The sequence below is a fragment of the Myotis lucifugus genome, unplaced genomic scaffold (genome assembly GCF_000147115.1).
Source record: "Myotis lucifugus unplaced genomic scaffold, Myoluc2.0 scaffold_346, whole genome shotgun sequence".
Lineage (NCBI taxonomy): Eukaryota > Metazoa > Chordata > Mammalia > Chiroptera > Vespertilionidae > Myotis > Myotis lucifugus.
Genome location: NW_005871394.1, coordinates 78,323 through 100,108, shown reverse-complemented (window position 1 = coordinate 100,108; position 21,786 = coordinate 78,323). Strand labels below are relative to the sequence as shown.

The 21,786-nt window shown below is 38.0% G+C and overlaps 1 protein-coding gene across 5 annotated transcripts in view; it reads right to left on the bottom strand.

Moving 5' to 3' along the window:
* The window catches only part of IFT74 (intraflagellar transport 74), an 88,919-nt gene that overhangs the window by 22,582 nt on the left and 44,551 nt on the right, over positions 1-21,786 (bottom strand). For all 5 annotated transcript variants that reach the window (XM_006101224.3, XM_014466573.2, XM_006101225.3 and 2 more), the window contains 3 exons: positions 10,633-10,686; positions 7,313-7,410; positions 6,310-6,436 (listed from right to left, as the gene is read on the bottom strand). In XM_006101224.3, the coding sequence (XP_006101286.1) occupies positions 6,310-6,436; positions 7,313-7,410; positions 10,633-10,686 (279 nt within the window). The remainder of the gene's footprint in view (positions 1-6,309; positions 6,437-7,312; positions 7,411-10,632; positions 10,687-21,786) is intronic.

The following is a 21,786-nucleotide window of genomic DNA, read 5'->3' as shown; positions in this document are numbered from 1 at the left end:
GAGTTTTCCATAGAAATGGAGTTACTATATCCGTTTGGGAGAATAGTCTCAAGATCACAATTTCTAGTTTTCTAGGAACATGGTTTGGAGCCTTTCCTATTCCACTTGATCGGGAAAGACCATGGCAGGTATAGCCCATTTCCTGTATTCTTGGAGTGACTTCAGGCTACGTGGCTGGCCTTGTTATTTCACCCCTTTAGATATACTGGAATAGAAAGCAACTTACATGCAAGAACAGTTCATTAGAACAAAGTAAGGTTTTTTGGGGGTGCAGATTCCATAAAGACTGTGCTGAAATGTATATGGTCTAAGCCAGGCAGTTCGATTTACAGCACTGTTTTTTTTTAAATAGTTACATGATGTGATTGTATCTTTTTAAACTATGAAACCGCTTCTAGTTGAAATAAAGTATAATAAAAATATCTATGAATAAGTTGAACCATGGATGTAAAAGACCTGTATTCAGAAAATTATAAGACACTGAAGAAAGAAATTGAAGAAGATAGAAGTAAAAACATATATCATGTTCATGGATAGGAAGAATTAACATCAGAAAAAATAAAACTAAAAACAAATTTTAAAAGAAACAAAAAAATAAATAAAATAAAGGAAAAAACACACACAAAAAAACCAAAAAAGATAAAAAGAAAAAAAAAAGAATTAACATCATTAAAATGTCCACTCTACCCCAAACAATCTATAGATTCAACACAATTCCTATCAAAATACCAATGGTGTATATCACAGAACTAGAAAAAATATTCCAAAAATTTATATGCAACCACATAGCACCAGCTATGTTCTTTTTGAGAAAGAAGAACAAAGTTGGAGGAATCACACTATGTGATATTAAACTATACTACAAGGCTATAGTAATTCAAACAGCAAGGATTATAGGCATATAGGTCAATGGAACAGAATAGGGAGCCCAGAAACAAACACACACCTTTACAGTCAATTACAATGGGCTAAAGATAGTCCATTCAATAAATGCTGCTGGGACAATTGGACAGAAATGTGCCAAAGAGAAATGGAACTAGACCACCTTCTTACACAATACACAAGAATAAACATTCAAAATGGATTAAAGACTTAAATATTAGATTCCAAACCATAAAAATCCTAGAAGAAAACATAGGAAGTAAAATCTCAGACATTTCTTGTAGCAATATTTTTTCTGATATAGCTCCTCAGCAAGGAAAACAAAAGAAAAATAAACAAATGAGACCTCATCAAACTAAAAAGTTTTTGCACATCAAAGGAAATCAGCAACAAAATAAAAAGACAACCCACTGAATGGGAGAAAATATTCACTGATACATTTGATGAGGGCTTAATGTCCAAAATTTATAAGGAACTTATACAACTCAACACCACGCCCTAACTGATTCGGCTCAGTGGATAGAGCGTCGGCCTGTGGACTCAAGGGTCCCGGGTTCGATTCCGGTCAAGGGCATGTACCTTAGTTGCGGGCACATCCCCAGTAGGGAGTGTGCAGGAAGCAGCTGGTCAATGTTTCTCTCTCATCGATGTTTCTAACTCTCTTTCCCTCTCCCTTCCTCTCTGTGAAAAATCAATAAAATATATTAAAAAAAAAAAAAGAAATGGGCAAAGGACCTGAATAGACACTTCTCCAAAGAGGACATACAAATAGCCAATAGACATAGGAAAGATGGTCATCGTCACTAATCATCAGAGAAATACAAATTAAAACCACAATGAGATATTACCTCACACCTGTCAGAATGGCTATCATCAATAAATCAACAAACAACAGTGTTGGCAAGGATGTGGAGAAAAGAGACCCCTTATGCACTGTCGGTAGGAATGAAGACTGCTGTAGGCATTGTGAAAAGCAGTATGGAGTAAAATTAAAAATAAAACTGCCTCATGACCCAGCAATTCTACTTCTGGGAATATATCCATAGAAACTCAAAATACTAATTTTAAAGAATATATGCACCCCTATGTTCATTGCAGTACCATTTAAAATACCCAAGATTTGGAAGCAGCCCAAGTACCCATCAGTAGATGAGGGGATAAAAAAGCTGTGGTATGTTTACACAATAGAATACTACTCAGCTGTAAACAAGAAGAAAATCTTACCTTTTTGGACAGCATGGATGGACCTGAAGATTAGGCTAAGTGAAATAAGCCAGTCAGAGAAAAATAAGTACTGTAAGATTTTGCTTATGTGTGGAATTTAATGAACAAAATAAACTAACAAAGTGGAGACAGACTTATGGATACAGGTGCCAGCTGTCAGAGGGGAGGAGGTTGGGGGATGGGCGTGAAAGGTAAAGAGATTAAGCAAAGAAAAAAAAAGACTCCTGGACACAGACAACAGTGTGGTGCTTTCCAAAGAAAAAGGGGTGTAGGGGAAGGTAGAAAATGTTAAAGGGGGGTACATGGTGATAGGAGATTTGACTTAGGTTGGTAAACACATAATACAATATACAGATGATGTAGTCTAGAGTTGTATACCTGAAACCTATATAATTTTATTAACCAGTGTAAAGAGGTGTAAATTTCAGGTTTGCAAGATGAAAAATTCTAGAGACCTGTTGCACAAAAATGTGCATACAGTTAACACTTCTATACTGTACACTTAAAAGTGATTAAGATGGTAAATTTTATGTGTTTTTCTCACAATTATAAAACACTTATTGTCATCAAACCAATAGTAGGTAATAATTAAAGTTAGAATTTCCTCCTCTAGTGTTTTGGATACAATTCAAACACACAAATAAAACTGTGAAAAACAAACTCTAAATGAATCTGGGCAGATAAAATATACTTAAATATGTAGAATAACAACTGTCCACTTATATCATCAATCTAAATTCAATTATATATTAATAGCATTCAATGTGTATTAATATAGCACATGGACTGATTCTTCTATAACTCCCACAGCAAGATATGAGGCAGCATCCTGACATCAAGTACATGAACGCTGCTGCAACAAAAAGTATGAACAGTCACACTAGGTAGGAGAATTAAAGACCATAAATGGCTTCATGTTAGTTCAGGTTAGATTAGGTTTTGCTGCCAAGAGCATTTTAGATTTTGGGATTGCAGATAAATGAATATTAGGGATCAATTATTATACTTCAAGAATCTTTCAACATTTTTAAGTTAGCAAGTATTAATTTAAGTTTCATTACCCGTGATTTCACTAACTAACAAAGGAATTCCAAGTAGATAAAAACATAGCTAATTTAAAGTTACCACACATGTTAGCACAAAGAACACCTGTAGTTAGAATCCACTCGTTCAAAACCCAAAGGTTTAAGCAAATTTTTATATGACTTTATCTTAGGCTCTTTAAGCTCAATTTTGCATATTTGTGTGTTTTTTTCCCAATATATTTTTATTGATTTCAGAGAGGAAGGGAGAGGGAGAGAGAGAGAGAAACATCAATGATGAGGGAGAATCACTGATTGGCTGCCTCCTACATGCCCCACACAGGGGATCGAGCCCACAACCCAGGCACGTACCCTTGGCCAAAATCGATCCCAGTACCTTGCAGTCCACAGGCTGACACTCTACTCACTGAGCAAAACTGGCTAGGGCTGCATATTTGTTTCTAACCTCTGCCTGTACTATCCAAACGACAACCAGTAGCCACATATGGTTTTTGAGCATTGAAATGTGTCTAATACAAAGTTAGATGAGCTGTGACTATAAAATCTAATAGATCACTTTTATATACTGACTAGAGGCCCAGTGCATGAAATTCGTGCATGGGAGGGGAGTACCTTAGCCCGGCCTGCACCCTCTCCAATCCCGGACCCTTTGAGGGATGTCTGACTGCCTCTCGCAATCTGGGACCGCTGGCTCCTGCTTGCCTGCCGGCCTGCCTAATCACCCCTAACCCTTCTGCTGGTCTGCCTGATCACCCCTAACCCCTCTGCCTGCTTTCCTAATTGCCCCTAACCACCTCTGCCTGCCTGATCACTCCTAACCACCTCTGCCGGCCTGCTTGATTGCTCCTAACTGCTCCTCTGCTTGCCTGATTGCCCCTAACCGCCTCTGCCTCACCCCACACCTGGGACCCAGGATTCCCTCCTCTGGTCAGTCGCAGGTACCTGGGGCCTGGGCTTCCCTCCCTCTGGCTGGCTGCAGGCACCCAGGACCTGAGCCAGCTTCGCTCAGGCCGGCTGCAGCCAGCCACTGGGTACCGTGGGCGGGCAGCTTCGACCAGGCTGCAGCCACAGGTGCCCGGGACCATGGGGCGTGCAGCTTGTCCCTCTCCCGGGCTGCAGGTCCAGGTGCAGCTGCTGGCACCCGGGACTACAGGGTGGGCGGCTTGTCCATCTCCCAGGCCGCAGCCTGACTGGTCCCCATTCCTCTCTCGTGAGCTCATTTGTGCCTGGCTAGTCTCCATTCTTCTCTCCCCAGTGTTGAGTGTCTGAGCCATTACGGTGTGACGGTATGAGGGTGTGACAACCATTTGCATATTAGCTTTTTATTATATAGGACTAGAGGCCTGGTGCATGAAAATTCATGCACTGGAGGGGGTACCCCTCAGCCCGCCTGCCCCCTCTCACAGTCTGGGAGCCCTCAGGGGTGGGAGGTGACCCGGCGATCAGAGGAAGGCAACGCCCCCATCACTCCTCTGCTGCTGCCATTGCTGACAGCGCAAGCTGCGGCCAGCTCTGGTTACCTGAGCCTTGGGCGGCCCTGGGAGGCTGGGGGGCTTAGGTGACTGGGGGACTCCAGAAGCAGGCGCTTGGAGCCTGACAGGCCCGGACTTGACGTATGCCTGCTGCCCGGTTGGTTGGGCTGAGGGGACTGGGCACCAGCCATCCTGTGGCTGTGGGCACCACCATCTTTGAGAGCGTGGCAGTCAATTAGCATGTTCCCTCCTTATTGGCTGTGGGCGCTGCAATCTTTGAGGGTGGGGCAGTCAATTAGCATATTCCCTCCTTATTGGCTGTGGGCATAGCCATCTTTGCAACTGCATGAGGATCAATTAGCATATTCCCTCTTTATTAGATAGGATTATATGTTAAAATGATCTTATTTTGGACACACTGGGTTAAATGAAATATATTATTCAAATTCATCTGTCTCTTACTTTTTTAACATGGCTTCTAGGAAACTTAAAATTATTTATGTGGCTGGCATTACATTTCTGTTGGACAGTTCTGCTCTATTCTCAGATGAATCATCATAGCTGAAACTAATTATAATTAAAACATTACCTCCTCTAGGATATTTCTCTTAACTACCCAAGACTGGGGTGAACATGAGTCCTAAGTAAGTACATCCATTGCTCCTATGCTTCTATCATAGCATTATTTCATTATATTTTAACTAGAGGCCCAGTGCACAAAATTCGTACATGGGTAGGGTCCCTAGTGGCTGCCAGCTGCTGGCCGGGGCACCTCCCTTCCCCCAGCTGCCTGCCACCTGCCGCCGCCGCCGCTGGCCGGGGGGGAATCTCCCTTCCCTGGCCACCTGCCACCGCCGGCCCTGCCCCCTGGTCGAACTTCTGGTCAAGGGGACAATTTGCATATTAGGCTTTTATTATATAGGACTAGAGGCCCAATGCATGAAATTCGTGCAAGAGTAGGCCTTCCTTCCCCAGTTGCTGGCACCAGCTTCCCTCTGGCACCTGGGACCCAGGCTTCCCTCCAGCCGCCGGCAGGCACCCAGGACCCAGGCTTTCCTTGCAGCCCCAGCTTCATTCAGAAGGTCATCTGGAAGGATGTCCGGTCTAATTAGCATATTATGTTTTTATTATTATAGATTGTTTACTTTCATTCCACCAGGTTGAAAGTTCCTTGGGGAAACAGAGTGGATTTTTTAAAAAAATATATTTTACTGATTTCTTACAGAGAGGAAGGGAGAGGGATAGAGAGTTAGAAACATCAATGAGAGAGAAACAACAATCAGCTGCCTCCTGCACACCCCCCACTGGGTATGTGCCTGCAACCAAGGTACATGCCCTTAGCTGGAATCGAACTTGGGACCCTTCAGTCCGCAGGTCGACTCTATCCACTGAGCCAAACCGGTCAGGGCCAGAGTGGATTTTTTAAAAAATCTGGGAATAACCAAGTTATAGCACAGACATAGAGAGAGATTTTAATAAATGTTAAGTGAATGAGACTATCCAATGAAATACTATTAAGTTGCTGTGAAAAGTCATGCAAAATTCTGAGACTATAAATGATATGAAGCAATAAGCATTCATAAATTATGTCAACAGTCTTTTAAAAAGAAATCAAAGAGAATAACATTAGTAGATTTTTGTATTTTATTACAAAACAAAGGTTTTTAAAATCTAAGTTGTTTTCTCACCTGAAGTCAAATTCCTAGCTGTACTTTGTGATTTCTGCATTTCAGTAGATTTAAAATTGAGATCATCCTGCATTATCTTCAGCTCTTGATTGGTGATAGAGGATATCTGTTTCATACGATTTATATTCTGTATTAGAAGAGAAATAAAAATGATTAAAAAATCCACAGATTTAACTCTTCAATAAAACCCATAGAAAATACTGCTAAAGGATTGGATGTTTTGAATGGGTGTTCTTTTTTGAAATACATCATTTATTACATATGCTTCATAGAAGAACAGAGTGAGATGAAAATCAGGTTTTATCAATAAGGACAGGCTAAATTAAAATTCAGAATTTTTTAAAGGAGTTGCTTTATTTCATTGCACACACAAAAAAATTCAACAACACTATTTTAGGAACTGATTCGAGTCTTAAAACACTAAGAATATTAAAAAGAAACATGTATTTCTCCTCTCTTGGTACCAAACACCAGTGGCTGCTCAATAAACATGTTTTAGTGAATCAAAATACCCATTAGATATCTCATACCTTTCTGTTTATAATATATATTACAGGGTAAAAATATATTTAAAAACATATATTAACATTTTCCAATATTATATATCTGGATTTTGAAATTTATCTGTACAAATGCTACTTCTAAAAGTTCAGATAAATTAACAATGGAAGAAAATCTTAATAATTACTCTGAATTAGTTCCTCACTTACTACTGAATATTGACATCATATATATATATATATATATATATATATATATATATATATATATGTAATATCGATATACATGTCATGCTTTTCCCCATAATCCAACTAATTCACTGAATTTTGCTAGAAAGACAAAAATTAATAGCTTAAGGAAATAACATAATAAGCAAGAGAATTTTAAAGAAACAGTTTAAGTGAACAAATGTAGTAATGAACCATGCATTTTTTGAGTTGGATTGAAAGAGGTAATCGCAGTAAAAATAATGAGGACACCAGGACAGGTACATGGTACTTACCCGACTGCTGTGCTCCAAAAGTGCAACAATGTCGGCTTCTATCTGTGCCTTCCGTTCCAGTTCCTGATTCTTATTTCCCTCAAAAGCCTCGATAAAAGCTGCCAATTGAGAAATATGATGAGAGGCTACTCTTGCTACAGTTCACACTATATAAACTCTGACTTGTGGGTCTTAAGAGTAGAAATTCAAGCAAATTTTAAACTATCAGTGTTTAATATTTTATTAACCCAAGGGTATTTACATAATAAGAACATCTCTACATTCAAACTTTTAAAGCTTAATTATTAAACCCTTATAAGATACAAGTAAACTAAAAATTTATATAGGCCCAGAAGTAACAGTTGATTTAAAAAAATCAGAAAAAAAACCTATGTTTACATAGGATCTCCTTGATACATCTACAATTATTAACATCTATAATTAGCTTCTGAAAATATTACTAATTGCTATATTATCTGAAAATCAGTATATTACTTATAATGCTGCATTCATCTCAAGTAAGTAAGTCTAAAAATTTGTTCAGATTATAAATATTCTAAGAACTCATCTTTCTTCTTGTCTAATAGAGAACCAGTACACAATTTGCTCTTATTTACTTTCTTAAAGTATTTCTACAGATCTTCTAAAAATAAAAACTTAGAGTTAAAAACAATTTTACTGCTAACATAAAACAATGAATTAACCATCAACAAAACAACAAGGCCACTGCATGGGAGAACATATTTGCCAATGCTATCTCAGATAAGGGTCTAATCTCCAAAATTTACGGGGAACTCATACAACTTAACAAAAGGAAGATAACAACCCAATCAAAAAATGGGCAAAGGACCTAAATAGAATCTTTTTGAAAGAGGACCTACAGATGGCCGAGAGTCATATGAAGACATGCTCAAAGTCACTAATCATCTGAGAGATGCAAATCAAAACAACAATGAGGTACCATCTCAGACCTGTCAGAATGGCTATCATCAACAAATCACCAAACGACAAGTGCTGGAGAGGATGCGGAGAAAAAGGAACCCTTGTGCACTGCTGGTGGGAATGCAGACTGGTGCAGCCACTGTGGAGAACAGTATGGAGTTTCCTCAAAAAATTTAAAATGTAAATCCCATTCAACCCAGTAATGCCACTTCTGGGAATATAGCCCAAGAAACTAGAAACACCAATCAGAAAGGATATATGCACCCTATGTTCATAGCAGCACAATTTACAATAGCTAAGATTTGGAAACAGCCTAAGTGCCCATCAGCAGATGAGTGGATTAAAAAACTATGATACATCTACGCAATCGAATACTACTACGCTGCTATAAAAAAGAAGAAACTTTTACCATTTGCAACAGCATAGATGGACCTGGAGAGCATTATGCTAAGCAAAATAAGTCACTCAGAGAAAGGTAAATATCACATGATCTCACTCATATGTAGGATATAATGAACAACATATACTGATGAACAAAAATAGATCCAGAGACAAAGAAATACTGAACAGACCATCCAACCTCAGAGAGAAGGCAGTGGGTGGGTGGGTGGGTGAGGGGGGGGGCGGGTAAGAGATCAACCAAAGGACTTGTATGCATGCATATTAGCATAACCAATGGACATGGACACTGGGGTGGTAGGGGCTTGTCCTGGGGGGTGGGAGTGGCCAGGGGTGGGAGGGGTCAATCGAGGAAAAAAGAGGCATATTTAATACTTTAAACAATAAAAAAAAAACCCCAATGAATTAATTTTGATACTTGCTAATATTTTAAGGAAATCTTGGGATATTGTTAAATCAAAGTTGGCAATTATTGCTTTATAGCATGCTTCTTTAACGGTAACTATTGACATCAGTCCTATAAAACTTCATATTTCATAGGTCTAGCAAAATGACACTTTAAGAAGAAAACCAGGAATAGATAATTTATATCAATTTTGAAACTTTTTAAATGCACAGTATTAGTTTAAGTGAAGATCAATCTACAAAGTTAAGATTTTTTTTAAAGTGAAGAGAAGCTACAACTAAAGGCTACTAAATGTGATAGAACTAAGTAACAATAAATAAATATTACAAAAGCTAAAAAAGGTGAAGTTATTAAAGGTGAACATAGTAAAGCATTTAAAAGAGAATATTCAATATTCAAGCAGTAAGTGGTCTATAGATTATCTATATATAATATGCAAATAGACCGAACGGCAGAACAACCGAACAACTGGTCGCTATGACATGCACTGACCACCAGGGACGCACATGGTACATGGCGGGCATCGGCTGCGGCAGGATGGAGCAGGTGAGCAGGGGCACCACACCAAGGCAGGGCGCCGGTCACTGCTATCTGGGTGAGCCTCTGGTGGTTACTGAAAGTTCTTTGCTCCCGCGTGCCGCAGTCCTGCCCAGGGCTCACATCTGCTGCTGGCACCGGCCCCGCTCCCACCTGCTGCCAGCGCCAGAGCCACCACTCGCACCCACTGCCGGCGTTGATCACCCCTAAGGGCTTCTCCACCTCCCCCCTGCTCCTGAGGGGCAGTCGAGGCAGCAGCCGCTGCTCCCACCTGCTGACAGTGTCAGCCCTGCTCGCACCCACTGCTGGCGCCAGCCACAGTCGCTCCGCACCATCAGCGGGTGCGAGCGGGGCTGGCACCATCAGCGCGTGGGAGCAGAGACAGTGGAAGCAGGGCTGCCAGCAGATAGGGCACCAGGTGCCACAGCAGGAGGGGCTGGGCAGGGGTGTGGGGGATAGGCCAAGACCTGCCCCTCTGGCCACTGCAGCCTCGCAGCCCAGAGTTCCTTTCAAGGAGCATGAATTTGTGCACTGGGCCCCTAGTATAGACTATAAATAAATACTAGATTTAAAATCTGTCCCAGCCCTAACTGGTTTGGCTCAGTGGATAGAGTGTCGGCCTGCGGACTCAAGGGTCCCAGGTTCGATTCTGGTCAAGGGTATGTACCTTAATTGCGGGCACATCCCCAGTACGGGGTGTGCAGGAGGCAGCTGATCGATGTTTCTCTCTCATCAATGTTTCTAACTTTCTATCCCTCTCCCTTCCTCTCTGTAAAAAATCAATAAAATATATTAAATAAATAAATAAATAAATAAAAATAAAATCTGTCCCTAACATACATTAATACATACACTTACACACATACATACTTTGTTAGAATTCTCAACCTATCCCATATGCTAGATATTTATATAATTCTTCAAGGCAAATACTTTGAATGTCCACACTTCTGCATTTATTAGCCATTATTTCTTCCCAAATGAGATCTCTGATTTGGTATAAATGAACAGTTACCTGAAAATATAGTATTTTCATATCTATAAGACTACCACTTACCATCCATAGTTTCCTCCCTTTTTTTTAGTTCCTTGTACTTCTGATTCATTTCACCTATGAGAGATATAAAATATAATATTAATTTCAAAAATTCCAGATACAATATTCTAAATTAGAAACATCTCTTAGGTACTCCATATGTGATTATTCATTGAATATTCAATACTTTCAATTAGGTGTAATTCTTATACACTGACTTACAGAATCTTTTTTTTAAACTCTTTATTAGTTAAGGTATTACAAATGTGTGACTTACAGAATCTTTTAAAACCACTATATTTGTATGTTTGACTATTTGGAAAGGACTTAAAGGCTTTCCCATGGTTCTCTATTTCAGTCCCAACTTTGAGCTATTCAGCCTACACATGAACACTCCTGGTAACGGAAACATAAGCTCCAACGAAAGTTCATTCCACCTTTGAATAGCTCACATCGGCAAGCAAGATAGTGGGCTACCTCCCCGACAGAGCTTAAAGTCTAGGTACTTAACAAGTAATTAAAATGTACTAAGTGCTATGGTATGAAAAATAAAGGGTAATATAGAAGCAGACAACTAATTTGGTTGAGGAGCTCAGGGAAATTTTCTCTAAAGAAGTAGTAATTAGGCTGCATAATAAGGAATAAATGAATAAGAGTCACCTGGTCAAAGAACAGAAGATTAATTTCAAAGTCAAAGCATTACAAGTACAGAAACATGAAGGGAAGGATGGCTATGACACTGAAAGAGTGATATGGCTAAGGCAGAGAAGGTAAGTGAAAAGTGGCACAAACATGAGGCAGGTTATGAGAAATCTTATAAGACACATATTATAAAAGTTTGGACTTCCTTCTAAGAACAATGGTAAAATTACCAAAGAATTTTAAGCAGGAGAATAAAATGGTCTGTTTGCATTTCTGAAAAAAGATTTCTGATCTGGAGAATATAACAGAAGTGAGATGGAGGTTATGACTAGTTAGGAGCTTGCTACAGTAATGTGGGTGACAGATGAAGGTTGCCTGGAGTAGAGCGGTGGCAAATTAGGATGTAAGGTGGTAAGTATTTGTTTGAGACATTTAAGAGCCAGACAAAGGATTTTGGTGAGGGTTAAACAGGGAGGAGTCAAATATGACTCCCAGGTTTCTCCTTGAGTAACTGCAGGACATGGTGGCATTATTAATTAAAAGGAGAAGCAGCAAGTTGAAGACGTTGCTTATAGCAGTTTTGGACATGTTTCATTTAATATATGTAAGAGACATGTTCAAAAGGGCAAAAATCTGAGGACCAGACAGCTGGATGAAATCTGACACAGGCTGCAGAAAAGGCTCATCAGCAGAGATGGATTATAATTACTTTATACAAACAGGATTTCCAGTGTAACCAAAACTGAGCTGGAGGCACATGGTATTTTCTTGGGCTAGTGAGACAGCTGCAGCCCTGTGTCCCCAGGGCCCCGGGGACAGTAAGCAGAATAAATTTGTGTTTGCTTCATTCTGGAGAGACTAAGGAAGCTTATTAGGATGATGCCAAGCAAAGAAGGAGGGGATAAAAGGCTAAGGGGGTTCCTGATAAGAAGCCAGCATCTAGAAGGACTTTAGGAAGACGACTTCAAAGAAAATGGGGGAGCCCAGAGACTAAAACCCAGAAGGTTAGCGGTGCTCCATCTAACTTCCTATAGCACATACAGTTCTTCTCAGTACTGGCTACAGTAGCAATGAAGTGAGGGAGCAGAGGAACATAATCGGGTAGAGCTGCTAATTTCATGGAGGCAGGATTTCCACTTGGACACAGACTTGCTTGGTGGGAAGTGAGTTAGGAGTACACAAAGCTGAAGGCAGCCAGAGACCTGGGTCAGCGAACAGCTTTTTTTCTTTCTGGTCAGAAAATATTTTACCCAGGCTCATTCTGATACACAGAAAATCTTGTCAAGGCCCCCCAAACAGTACTGTCTAAGGACAGCGCATACCCAGTGGTCATGAATTCCTAGCTAGGGGACACCAGGACCAACAGGGAACGCTGGGTTCACTCAGGCTAAGGCTTCGAATGCATTAATGACTTTACTGAACTACTACTCAGTTCAAAAGATCAGCAGTGGTCTCAGAGCATGACCAGCTGTGAGGGGAAGGAAAAGAGAACGTTTGTTACCAATGACAACCTTTGTAAATGATCACGTTTTTTAAAGATGAATTAAGATTAGACCTATAAAAATGTCATCATTCATTTACCTTATGGCAATGCATTTTGAGTGGGAAACAGAGAGAAGTGGCGTGTGTAGCACATATAATCTGGAATAAATACCCTCAGAGGAGGGTGATGTGCATGTACATGTTATAAAACAGCTGAGAAGTAGCAGAAAAGTTGGTATCTGCTGAACCTGTCACGGCCTAGGTTTCTGAGTGCTGGTTCCTTGTTGCGGCTGTCTGAGAAGCTGCACTCTTGAGAGATGAGTCAGGCATTAAGGGATTAGGAGGAGGCCTGCAACCTCGGCTTTACAGGAATTTAACTCATCATATCTTTCCTCTTCTAAAGTTAAGAGAATCTCCTACACGTTTCCAGTTCCTCGTGTTGCTATAACATCTCAAGCCATCACAATGAAGCGTCGCCTCCTGCCATTCCAATGAAATTGTTCTCAATAACATTATATTATTCTTTAATTATCAAATGCAAGGAGCAGTTTTCAACTCTTATCTTATTCTGCAATATTTGACACTATTGATCCATCCAATTTTTTCCCTTATCTGTTTTGTTGGGGCCGCTTTTCTGGGTTCTCTTACACTTAGATAATTCCTTCTCTGTCTTTCCTTCATGGTGTTCTCTTTTTTCTTCATTTACATTTTGAGTTCTGCTATTAACTGACTTGTAATGTTACATTACACCCAAGGAAATCCCACCGATTCTTGAGGTTTAAGAACTCTCAACTGTGGCTTTTCCCCTAATTTTCAGATTGTTTTATCCAATTGTTTTCTAGGTATATTCATCTAGGTTCTTTCAGGACATCCCAATACTAGTATAGCCATAATTAAACTCACAGTCTGCACCCCTCTGTATTCCCTAATACATTTGGAAGTCTTTCACCATATGCTTATCATCGAAGTCAAGGGAATTCCTCCCTTATGCTCCCCTCAAATCCATGCTCCTCGTCGCCATCAAATTGAGCTGGAAGACACATCTGCTCAGCGTCTCCAGCTATACAGCTGCCAGCTGGGTGAGATAGGATAGAGCTCCCGTACGTATTAGCAGATTCCCAACAGGGCACATGCTAGTGATTCCCCTGGCCTTGAAATCCCCAACTTGGCAGGCCCACTGATTTTGGAGGTGAAAGGGTAGCAGAAAGCAAATAAAATTAGAGAGGTGGGGCAAGAATAAACCCCCGCCCAACTGGCGTGGCTCAGTGGTTGAGCGTAGATCCATGAACCAGGAGGTCAAGGTTCGATTCCCAGTCAGGGCACATGCCCCAGTGGTGGGCTTGATCCCTAGTAGAGGGTGTGGAGAAGGCAGCCTACAGATGATTCTCTCTAATCATTGATGTTTCTATCTCTCTCCCTTCCTCTCTCTGAAATCAATAAAAACATATTTTTTTAAAAAAGAATAAGCTCTGAAAGACTTTTACACATCCAGGTTCTTTCCTTTCCAGCACTTGGGGTCCTTCTGAGGCAAGTTAAGTCGCTCAGTACCTTTGAATGTTCCTATGTAGCATGGTTTCATTCTCTTTATCATTCTGTTCATTCTACTCAGCGAGTTCCAGTTCTTCTTTATTGCTTTTAAAATCGATGCTAAGAAACTTAGGATTCTAAGAAAACTATCACTTCCCATAGTCTACATATTCATCTTTTTGTTAATGCAGTCTAGGATTTCAGCTCTTTTGGAGGCTAAATCACATTAATTCATACTGAGCTCTTACCTGAACCCCCTCTAACATTTTCATATATTTTAGCAAGCCAGGACACTTCCTCCTCCTCCACTCCTACTTCAATTTTAATTAGTTTTGAGGTCCTATGAAATTCCACCTTTTTACCTGGTCTCTCTTTCCCACCAACTTTTGACACATCATTAAAGCAGTATATACTAAACTAGCTTATCAACTACTATTAAACTGGTATGTTAAAATTAGTACCTGTAAATTTATTGTTTTAAAGCAACTTTTGCCTTTAGGTTTAACCCAACTGACCAATCATACATTCTCTACAAATGTTTTAAATTTAATCAGGACATTTTCTTTACAGCTTAAACAGACAAGATCTGATAATTCTATTTCTACACACCGGAACCACTTTAAAAATGTGCAATTATCTAAGTATGTAAAAGTTCAATTACTGCTAAAACCGTCAAAATTTTAAAGAAAAAAAAAGGACTATGTAGAAGTAGTTTCAACAGAGTAATGTCCATAATATCTGGTGGCATAATGAGGAGTCCTTGGCATGTACTAAACATAGCATAACGTTTTAGTTACTGCCTAAAGCAGTGATTATCAAACTTCAGCCTGCATTAGAACCATCGGAAGGTTTTGTTGAAACACAAACTGCTAAGCCCTATCCCTAGGGTTTCACGTTTAGTAGGCCTGGGGTGGAGATCAATCATTTTTATTTCTAATAAGTTTCAGATGGGGCTGATATATTTGGTCTGGAGATAATAGCACCATTCTAATAAAAGACATAAAGTGTAGTTTAACTAATCTCCAACTTAGACAATAAGCAATGATCCATTTTTCTTCGTGAAATGTATATTTAGAAACTAGAATAGCAATGAATATATGCCATTTGAAATCTCAGATACCAGAAGATAAACCACACTGAAATTAGATCATTTTGTATATCCTGGGGAAAACTCTGTTAATGGGAAAATACTTTCCAAAACATGTTTTGGGAAAATCACCAGGAAAGTTATTCTGAGTCACACACACACTCCATTCATCTAATTCTCACAGCAACCCTAAGAGTGATTTAGCTACTGTTATTATCTCAATTGTAAAGACGAGGAAACTAAGATATGTAAAGGTCAAGTAGCAATTCCAAAATCAGCCAGTAAAATAGCGCAGTCCAGATTTGGCATTCTGGTTGCAGAACCTGTGCTCTACAATAAAGTTATTCTGTTTTAATAAATTCCATTTTACCTAAAATAACCAAAGAACCAAAGCTTCTAACCTGGGTCTTAAAACTCTGAGCATAAAGAAATATTCTAAGTGTTATGTTTTATATTTTTACAACTCTTGAAAGAAACATATAAATTATGGAATAAACTGCAAATGAGTTCACTCAGAGTTTAGGATAGTAACTGAATGATCCTATAGCATTTTATGTATACTTCTATTATGATACATATTTATCACATTGTAGCAGTTAGATATTTAGATATTTGTGATATGTTGTATTAAGAATCACATGGTAGTCAATTTTACAATTTAACCAAACTTTGGGAAGATATTGTACTTTAAAAATGAAGGAATAATTTGTAGTAAGTAAAAAACTCCCAAAAATCCTTCTTGGGAATGTATGTGACTATATTGTATTAACTATTCATCAAACCTTGCCTGTGTATGTAGATATTCAGAAAATTAGCCCCACCTTGTGGATCATGGCAGTACCACAAATTCAGGCCTTTCAGAACAGGGAATTGTCAGAAAAGTGTATATTATCTTGACTGACAAAAAGTAAGCAATTTATAACAACTAGCATTGGTAAGGAAGCACTTTCACATACTGCTGTTGATTGTATAAAATGGTACAACTTTTTCGGAAATAAATTTGCAAAAGCAATAAAAATTGTGAACATAAGTAACATTCTATTAAAAATTTCACTTAGTTCACATATAACATTATATTAGTTTCAGGTATACAACCCAGTGATTAGATATTTATATAATTAAGAAGTAAACATTCTGATAAGACATACACAGTTATTAAAGTAATATTAACTATATTCCTGATGCTGTACTTGATATTCCTGTGACTATTTTTAAACTGGCAATTTGTAGATCCTATTTACCCATTAGAAATAGACAAGTTAATAAACATGTATGCAGCAAGGCTATTTACTGCAGCATTGCACTTAGTAGTGAAAAATGAGAAACAACCTACATATCAATATGGATATAGCAAATACTACTTAACAACAATGACAGCAGCTGATACTTGTTGCAAGTGCTTACTATGTGCTAGGCACCATTTTTCATCTGGCTTTAAAGCCATGATGCTATACTTTTTAGAAGGAAGTATATTCATCCCCATATGGAAGACTGTACATTACATATAATTAAATGAAAAAAACTCAAGCTTAGAAGAACTATATATATTACTTTAAAAAACATATATGCTTGCAGATTTATAGAAAAATTCTAAAAAGCTAACCATCAAACTGTAAAAAATTATTACCTCTGAAGACCAGAATGAGTTTGAGGAGAAAGGAGATAACTTTTTACTTTATATACTTTTTGTACTGCTTAAATTTTTTCACATTAAGCACATACCAGATTCATATATGAAGAGCACAAAATTTTAAAAAAGAAAATTAATTGGAATCTGTAACAATTAATTAAAGAAAAGTTTTTAAAAAGCAGGAAGAGGTAACCTCCTATATGGTGAAGCTAATTGCACAGTTAATGAAAGCACAAGGAAATAATTCATTTCAGGCAAAACACACACATAAACACAGACACACACACACATAAACACAGACACACAAACACAGACACACACACACAAACACAGACACACACACAAAACGAAGTGCATCCAAAGTGATTAAAACTCTAAGAAATTCTGGGCAAGTGAAGTTATAAGCAGTAATTTTCTGATAAAGATGGCAAGTTGAATATTCACATCTAATTTCCATCCCACTTCCTCCCTTCTGTTAAACACTGCTAAAACTATAGAATAAAGGATTTTTAAAGGTAAAACTCCAGCAATGAGGAAAATAGAAAAGGAAACAATAGTAATAAATTTTTGGAAGCTGGGAGCTGATGGAGAAATGGTAGAAAGCCTTAACACAAGCCAGTGTTGGGTAAAGCTGAGAACCAACTCAATTTCAAAAGGCTCAGGAATTCTACATAGAAGACTGATCACTTATTTTGTGCTCCTATTCCATAAAAGATTTTGTCATGTCGTAAAGTAATAACACCGTTTTATACAGAATTTAATGTAAAATAGTGAAGAGTAAGTAAGGGCCTGATTTCAGTGGACCAAGAAACATTTACTTTGAGGGACCTTCAATATGAGCTATATAAACACTCAAGTATTAATTTGTGGTGAGAATAAAAACTTTCTTAGTGAACAATTACCTTATTAAAAACAAATTACTCAGCTATACGTTATAAGTAAACCTTGAGGTAAAAGGATTTTTATTTAAAATGATATCATTTGTTGAGAATATAGGCTACTATTATCTATTTGTTGTCTTCTTTACCCAAGGCAACAATGCTTTTTCCACTACTTTACCTTTCTCATACAGATGAAACATTTAAAAAAGCAACAATTAAGTAAATATTCAATGGTTGACACTTCCTCTGAGAAAGGAGAAATTGTGACTTTACAGTGAGAAAACCTTTTGTAAAGGTTTGGGCTCTTCTGAAAAGTAGCATGACACTTGCCCATAATGCTGTGCTTTAATTATCATGCCCAAATGACCACGTAACAATTTTCAACATAGTGTTTTCTCATTGCTTCTAGTTAGCAAAAATAGTAACAATTCCTTCCCCAATTAACATAAGACAGTATACATTAAACCTAAATATATTTAAAACCCATATAACAAAATTACCTGATCCATCAATAAAATAAAACTAATATATGGGTGAAGTATAGCAAATACATAACATGATAAAATGACATCCCCTAGCAATTAAAAAAAAGTAATGATACTTTATTCTAACAAACATTTCGTTATGAGATTATATTATTTTTTATATCATTTACAAAGACTAAGTAAAGATTTGAGAGCAAAGAAATCCATCTAGAATTGGTCAAAAGTCTATGTGTATTGTGAAGATTTTTTCCTATTTTATTCCAGATTGTCACAGAAACTGATAACTCAGCAACACGAAACAATGAGGATTTTCAGAGAGAAGTCAAATAACTGTTAACTGATTTTATTTAGTTAACTTTGAGACATGATTATTCAATGTAACTTTTGTAAATCATAGCCTTAAAAACTTATTAAAATGAATAAATACAATGCCCTCGAGGAAGTTGTTGGATTACAAGGCCACCATTAATATCTAGTCAGAACATAACTGCACCTTACCCAGTATCTAAGGCTGCCTTTGAATTTAGAATTAATTATTGAAACCTTCTTTTTTATTAATCCTCGCCCAAGGATATTTTTTCCATTAATTTTTAGAGAGAGTGGAAGGGAGGAAGAAAGAGGAAAAGGGAAAAAGAGAGAGAGAGAAAAGGAGAGAAACATGGATGTGAAAGAAACACATCAATTGATTGCCTCTCACAAACTCCCCTACTGGGGTTGGGGATCAAACCTGCAAACCAGGTACACGCCCTTGACTGGGAATCGAACCCATGACCCCTTGGTGTGTGGGCTGATGCTCTACTCACTGAGAACACTGGCCAGGGCAATGCAAACTTTTTTAAACTTTATTTGAAAACTAAAAGGTTGAAGCAACTACTAACAAAGTCAGATGTGTATATACATCATTTATGGTTTCATGCTCCATTAATCAGAACCCCTACTACAAGGCAAAAGGAGACCCAGTTGGATTAACCACAGGATTATAAATGGAAGCAGCCAGGTGGCTTCTAAAAAATTAATAAAGAGGACCAGAGAGAATAAAGCCAGAAGCAGAGATAAGTATGGACCAGAAAGTCAAAATAATTTGATTATCCTTTACATCTTAAGAAGCAGATTGCCCAGAATTTTGACTCAGGATTACTGAGAAAACAGATGTAAAAAGAAAATCCAAGGTAAGAATTCTCTAGAAAGTGATAAAACCTCTCCTAATCAATCAAACTCTCTGGATAAGAGTGTATATGTACAACTGAAGAACTAGAGGGCCCAAAAAAGTGACTAGAGCCCAACTTCACTTTAGTTCATTCTACATTTATTGTTTATTTTCCCAGACATTGTGATGAAAGAGGTTACTGTAACCGTTACACCAAAGTGAGTAAGACATAGTCCTTGTCCTTGAGAACTTATTGCCTAAACTTGGGAAAGACAAGCACCTAGGAAGACAGTGCTAACATATGCAGTCAGTGTAGATATTTATGCACAATGCGCTCTGATATCAGAGGCCACTCACTTAGCCCAGCTCAGAAACAGGTTAGGGAGAGAAGTTAGGGATATTATGCTGAATAAAAGGATACCTGAGCTAGATCTTAAAAGATCAGAAAATAGTAAGGTAAATAGCAGGGAAAGGACAGTCGAGACAAGGGAACAAATAGTAGGAGCAATGGACTGAGAAGGACACAGTTCAACAGATGGTAAAGGGGTGAGGTGTGGGATACAAGTAGATTCTACCAAAATGTAAGGATAGAGATGATGAGGGGTGGGAGAGGAGGCTGACGACATAAACACCAGATTACAAAGAAACTAGATGCTGCTCAAAAATTCTTAAACTTCAACTTGAAGGTCATGGGGACCCATGGTCGAGCAGGGGAATGACACAGAATCTCATTTTACATTAATCACTCTGCCAATACTGTGGTGGAGGAATCTACGAGGGGCAAGATTGGAGGTAGGGAGATAAGTTAGGAGGATATTACACGCAAGAAATAATAAGCGACCTTTTAACAAAATTCCCTTTGCTGTTGTGCCAATATTTTAGGATGTTCATAGATGTACATATAAGCATAATATTTACATATCACCTATATTTTACATATTCTTATATATAAATGATTTCTGCTATTACATTACAGATTATCTTTTTCTACATTAATAAAAAAGGACAGCCGAAGCCGGTTTGGCTCAGTGGATGGAGCGTCGGCCTGCAGACTGAAGGGTCCCAGGTTCGATTCCGGTCAAGGGCATGTACCTGGGTTGCGGGCACATCCCCAGTAGGAGATGTGCAGGAGGCGGCTGATTGATGTTTCTCTCTCATCGATGTTTCTGACTCTCTATCTCTCTCCCTTCCTCTCTGTAAAAAATCAATAAAATATATTTTAAAAATAAATAAATAAATAAATAAATAAATAAATAAATAAATAAAAAAGGACAAAGAAGGTTACAAAACAAAAAGGAAAATGGAAGCTAAAATTCAAAGCATTCTACTTATCTTAGAACTAGCAATTAATCATTATTACCTCCAAACAGCTATTTTACTAAAAAATACATTAGATGTTGCAGAAATTACAATTTATAAAAAGGAAGATTACTTAAAATGTATCCTATAAAGTATCTAAAATCAAGAACATTATCACATTCCCCAGAATAAGATATTAATAAAGAAAATCTAGAATACTAAATCTATATAAGTTAAAAGCAATAAAATAACTTAAATAACATGATCATAGTCTTAACAACTTATTGTAAGCCTACCCTGCCATGTATACCATTTAATATTTATAAACCTTAGTTAGGTAGGACTATTATATTCATTTTGCAGATGAGAAAATAAAATCCCAGGTAAGCTTACTTACCTAATAACTCGTCTTTAAAGTCTGTCTGCCTTTAGAGATACCTTATATAAAGGCATTAGTAGCCATAAGTAAATACAACTATGTAAATATTTCATAAGAATATTTTTGTTTCACAAATGCAGAACTTCATATCAGAAATCCAGAATTTTGTTTGGACAATACAATGAAAACTTTCTGGTCAAGGAGAACTTGGTTAAAATATAGACTTTACCCCTTACTAGCTATGGGAATTTGAGTAACTTCTCTGAGCTTCGATAAGTATAAAAGGGGTTACAAGGCTTCAAAGGGTTCTTGCAAAGATCAGGCAAGTAATCAATCAATAGTAGCTAGTTCTATTATTCATAAATCAAAAAAAGTATAAATAAATGAGTACACTGAATTTAAAATTGAAGTAAAAAACTTTAGGGATAGAATACCCTTTTCCTTGCTAGTAATGTTTCTTTAGCCATAATAGGTATCTACACTAATAAAAGAGAAAAATGGTAATTGGCGTACGACCACTACCCTTCCCATTGGCTAATCAGCATATCCTTATGCAAATTAACTGTCAGCCAAGATGGTGGCCGGCTTTAGGCTTGGGGCGGTGAGGAGCCAGCCA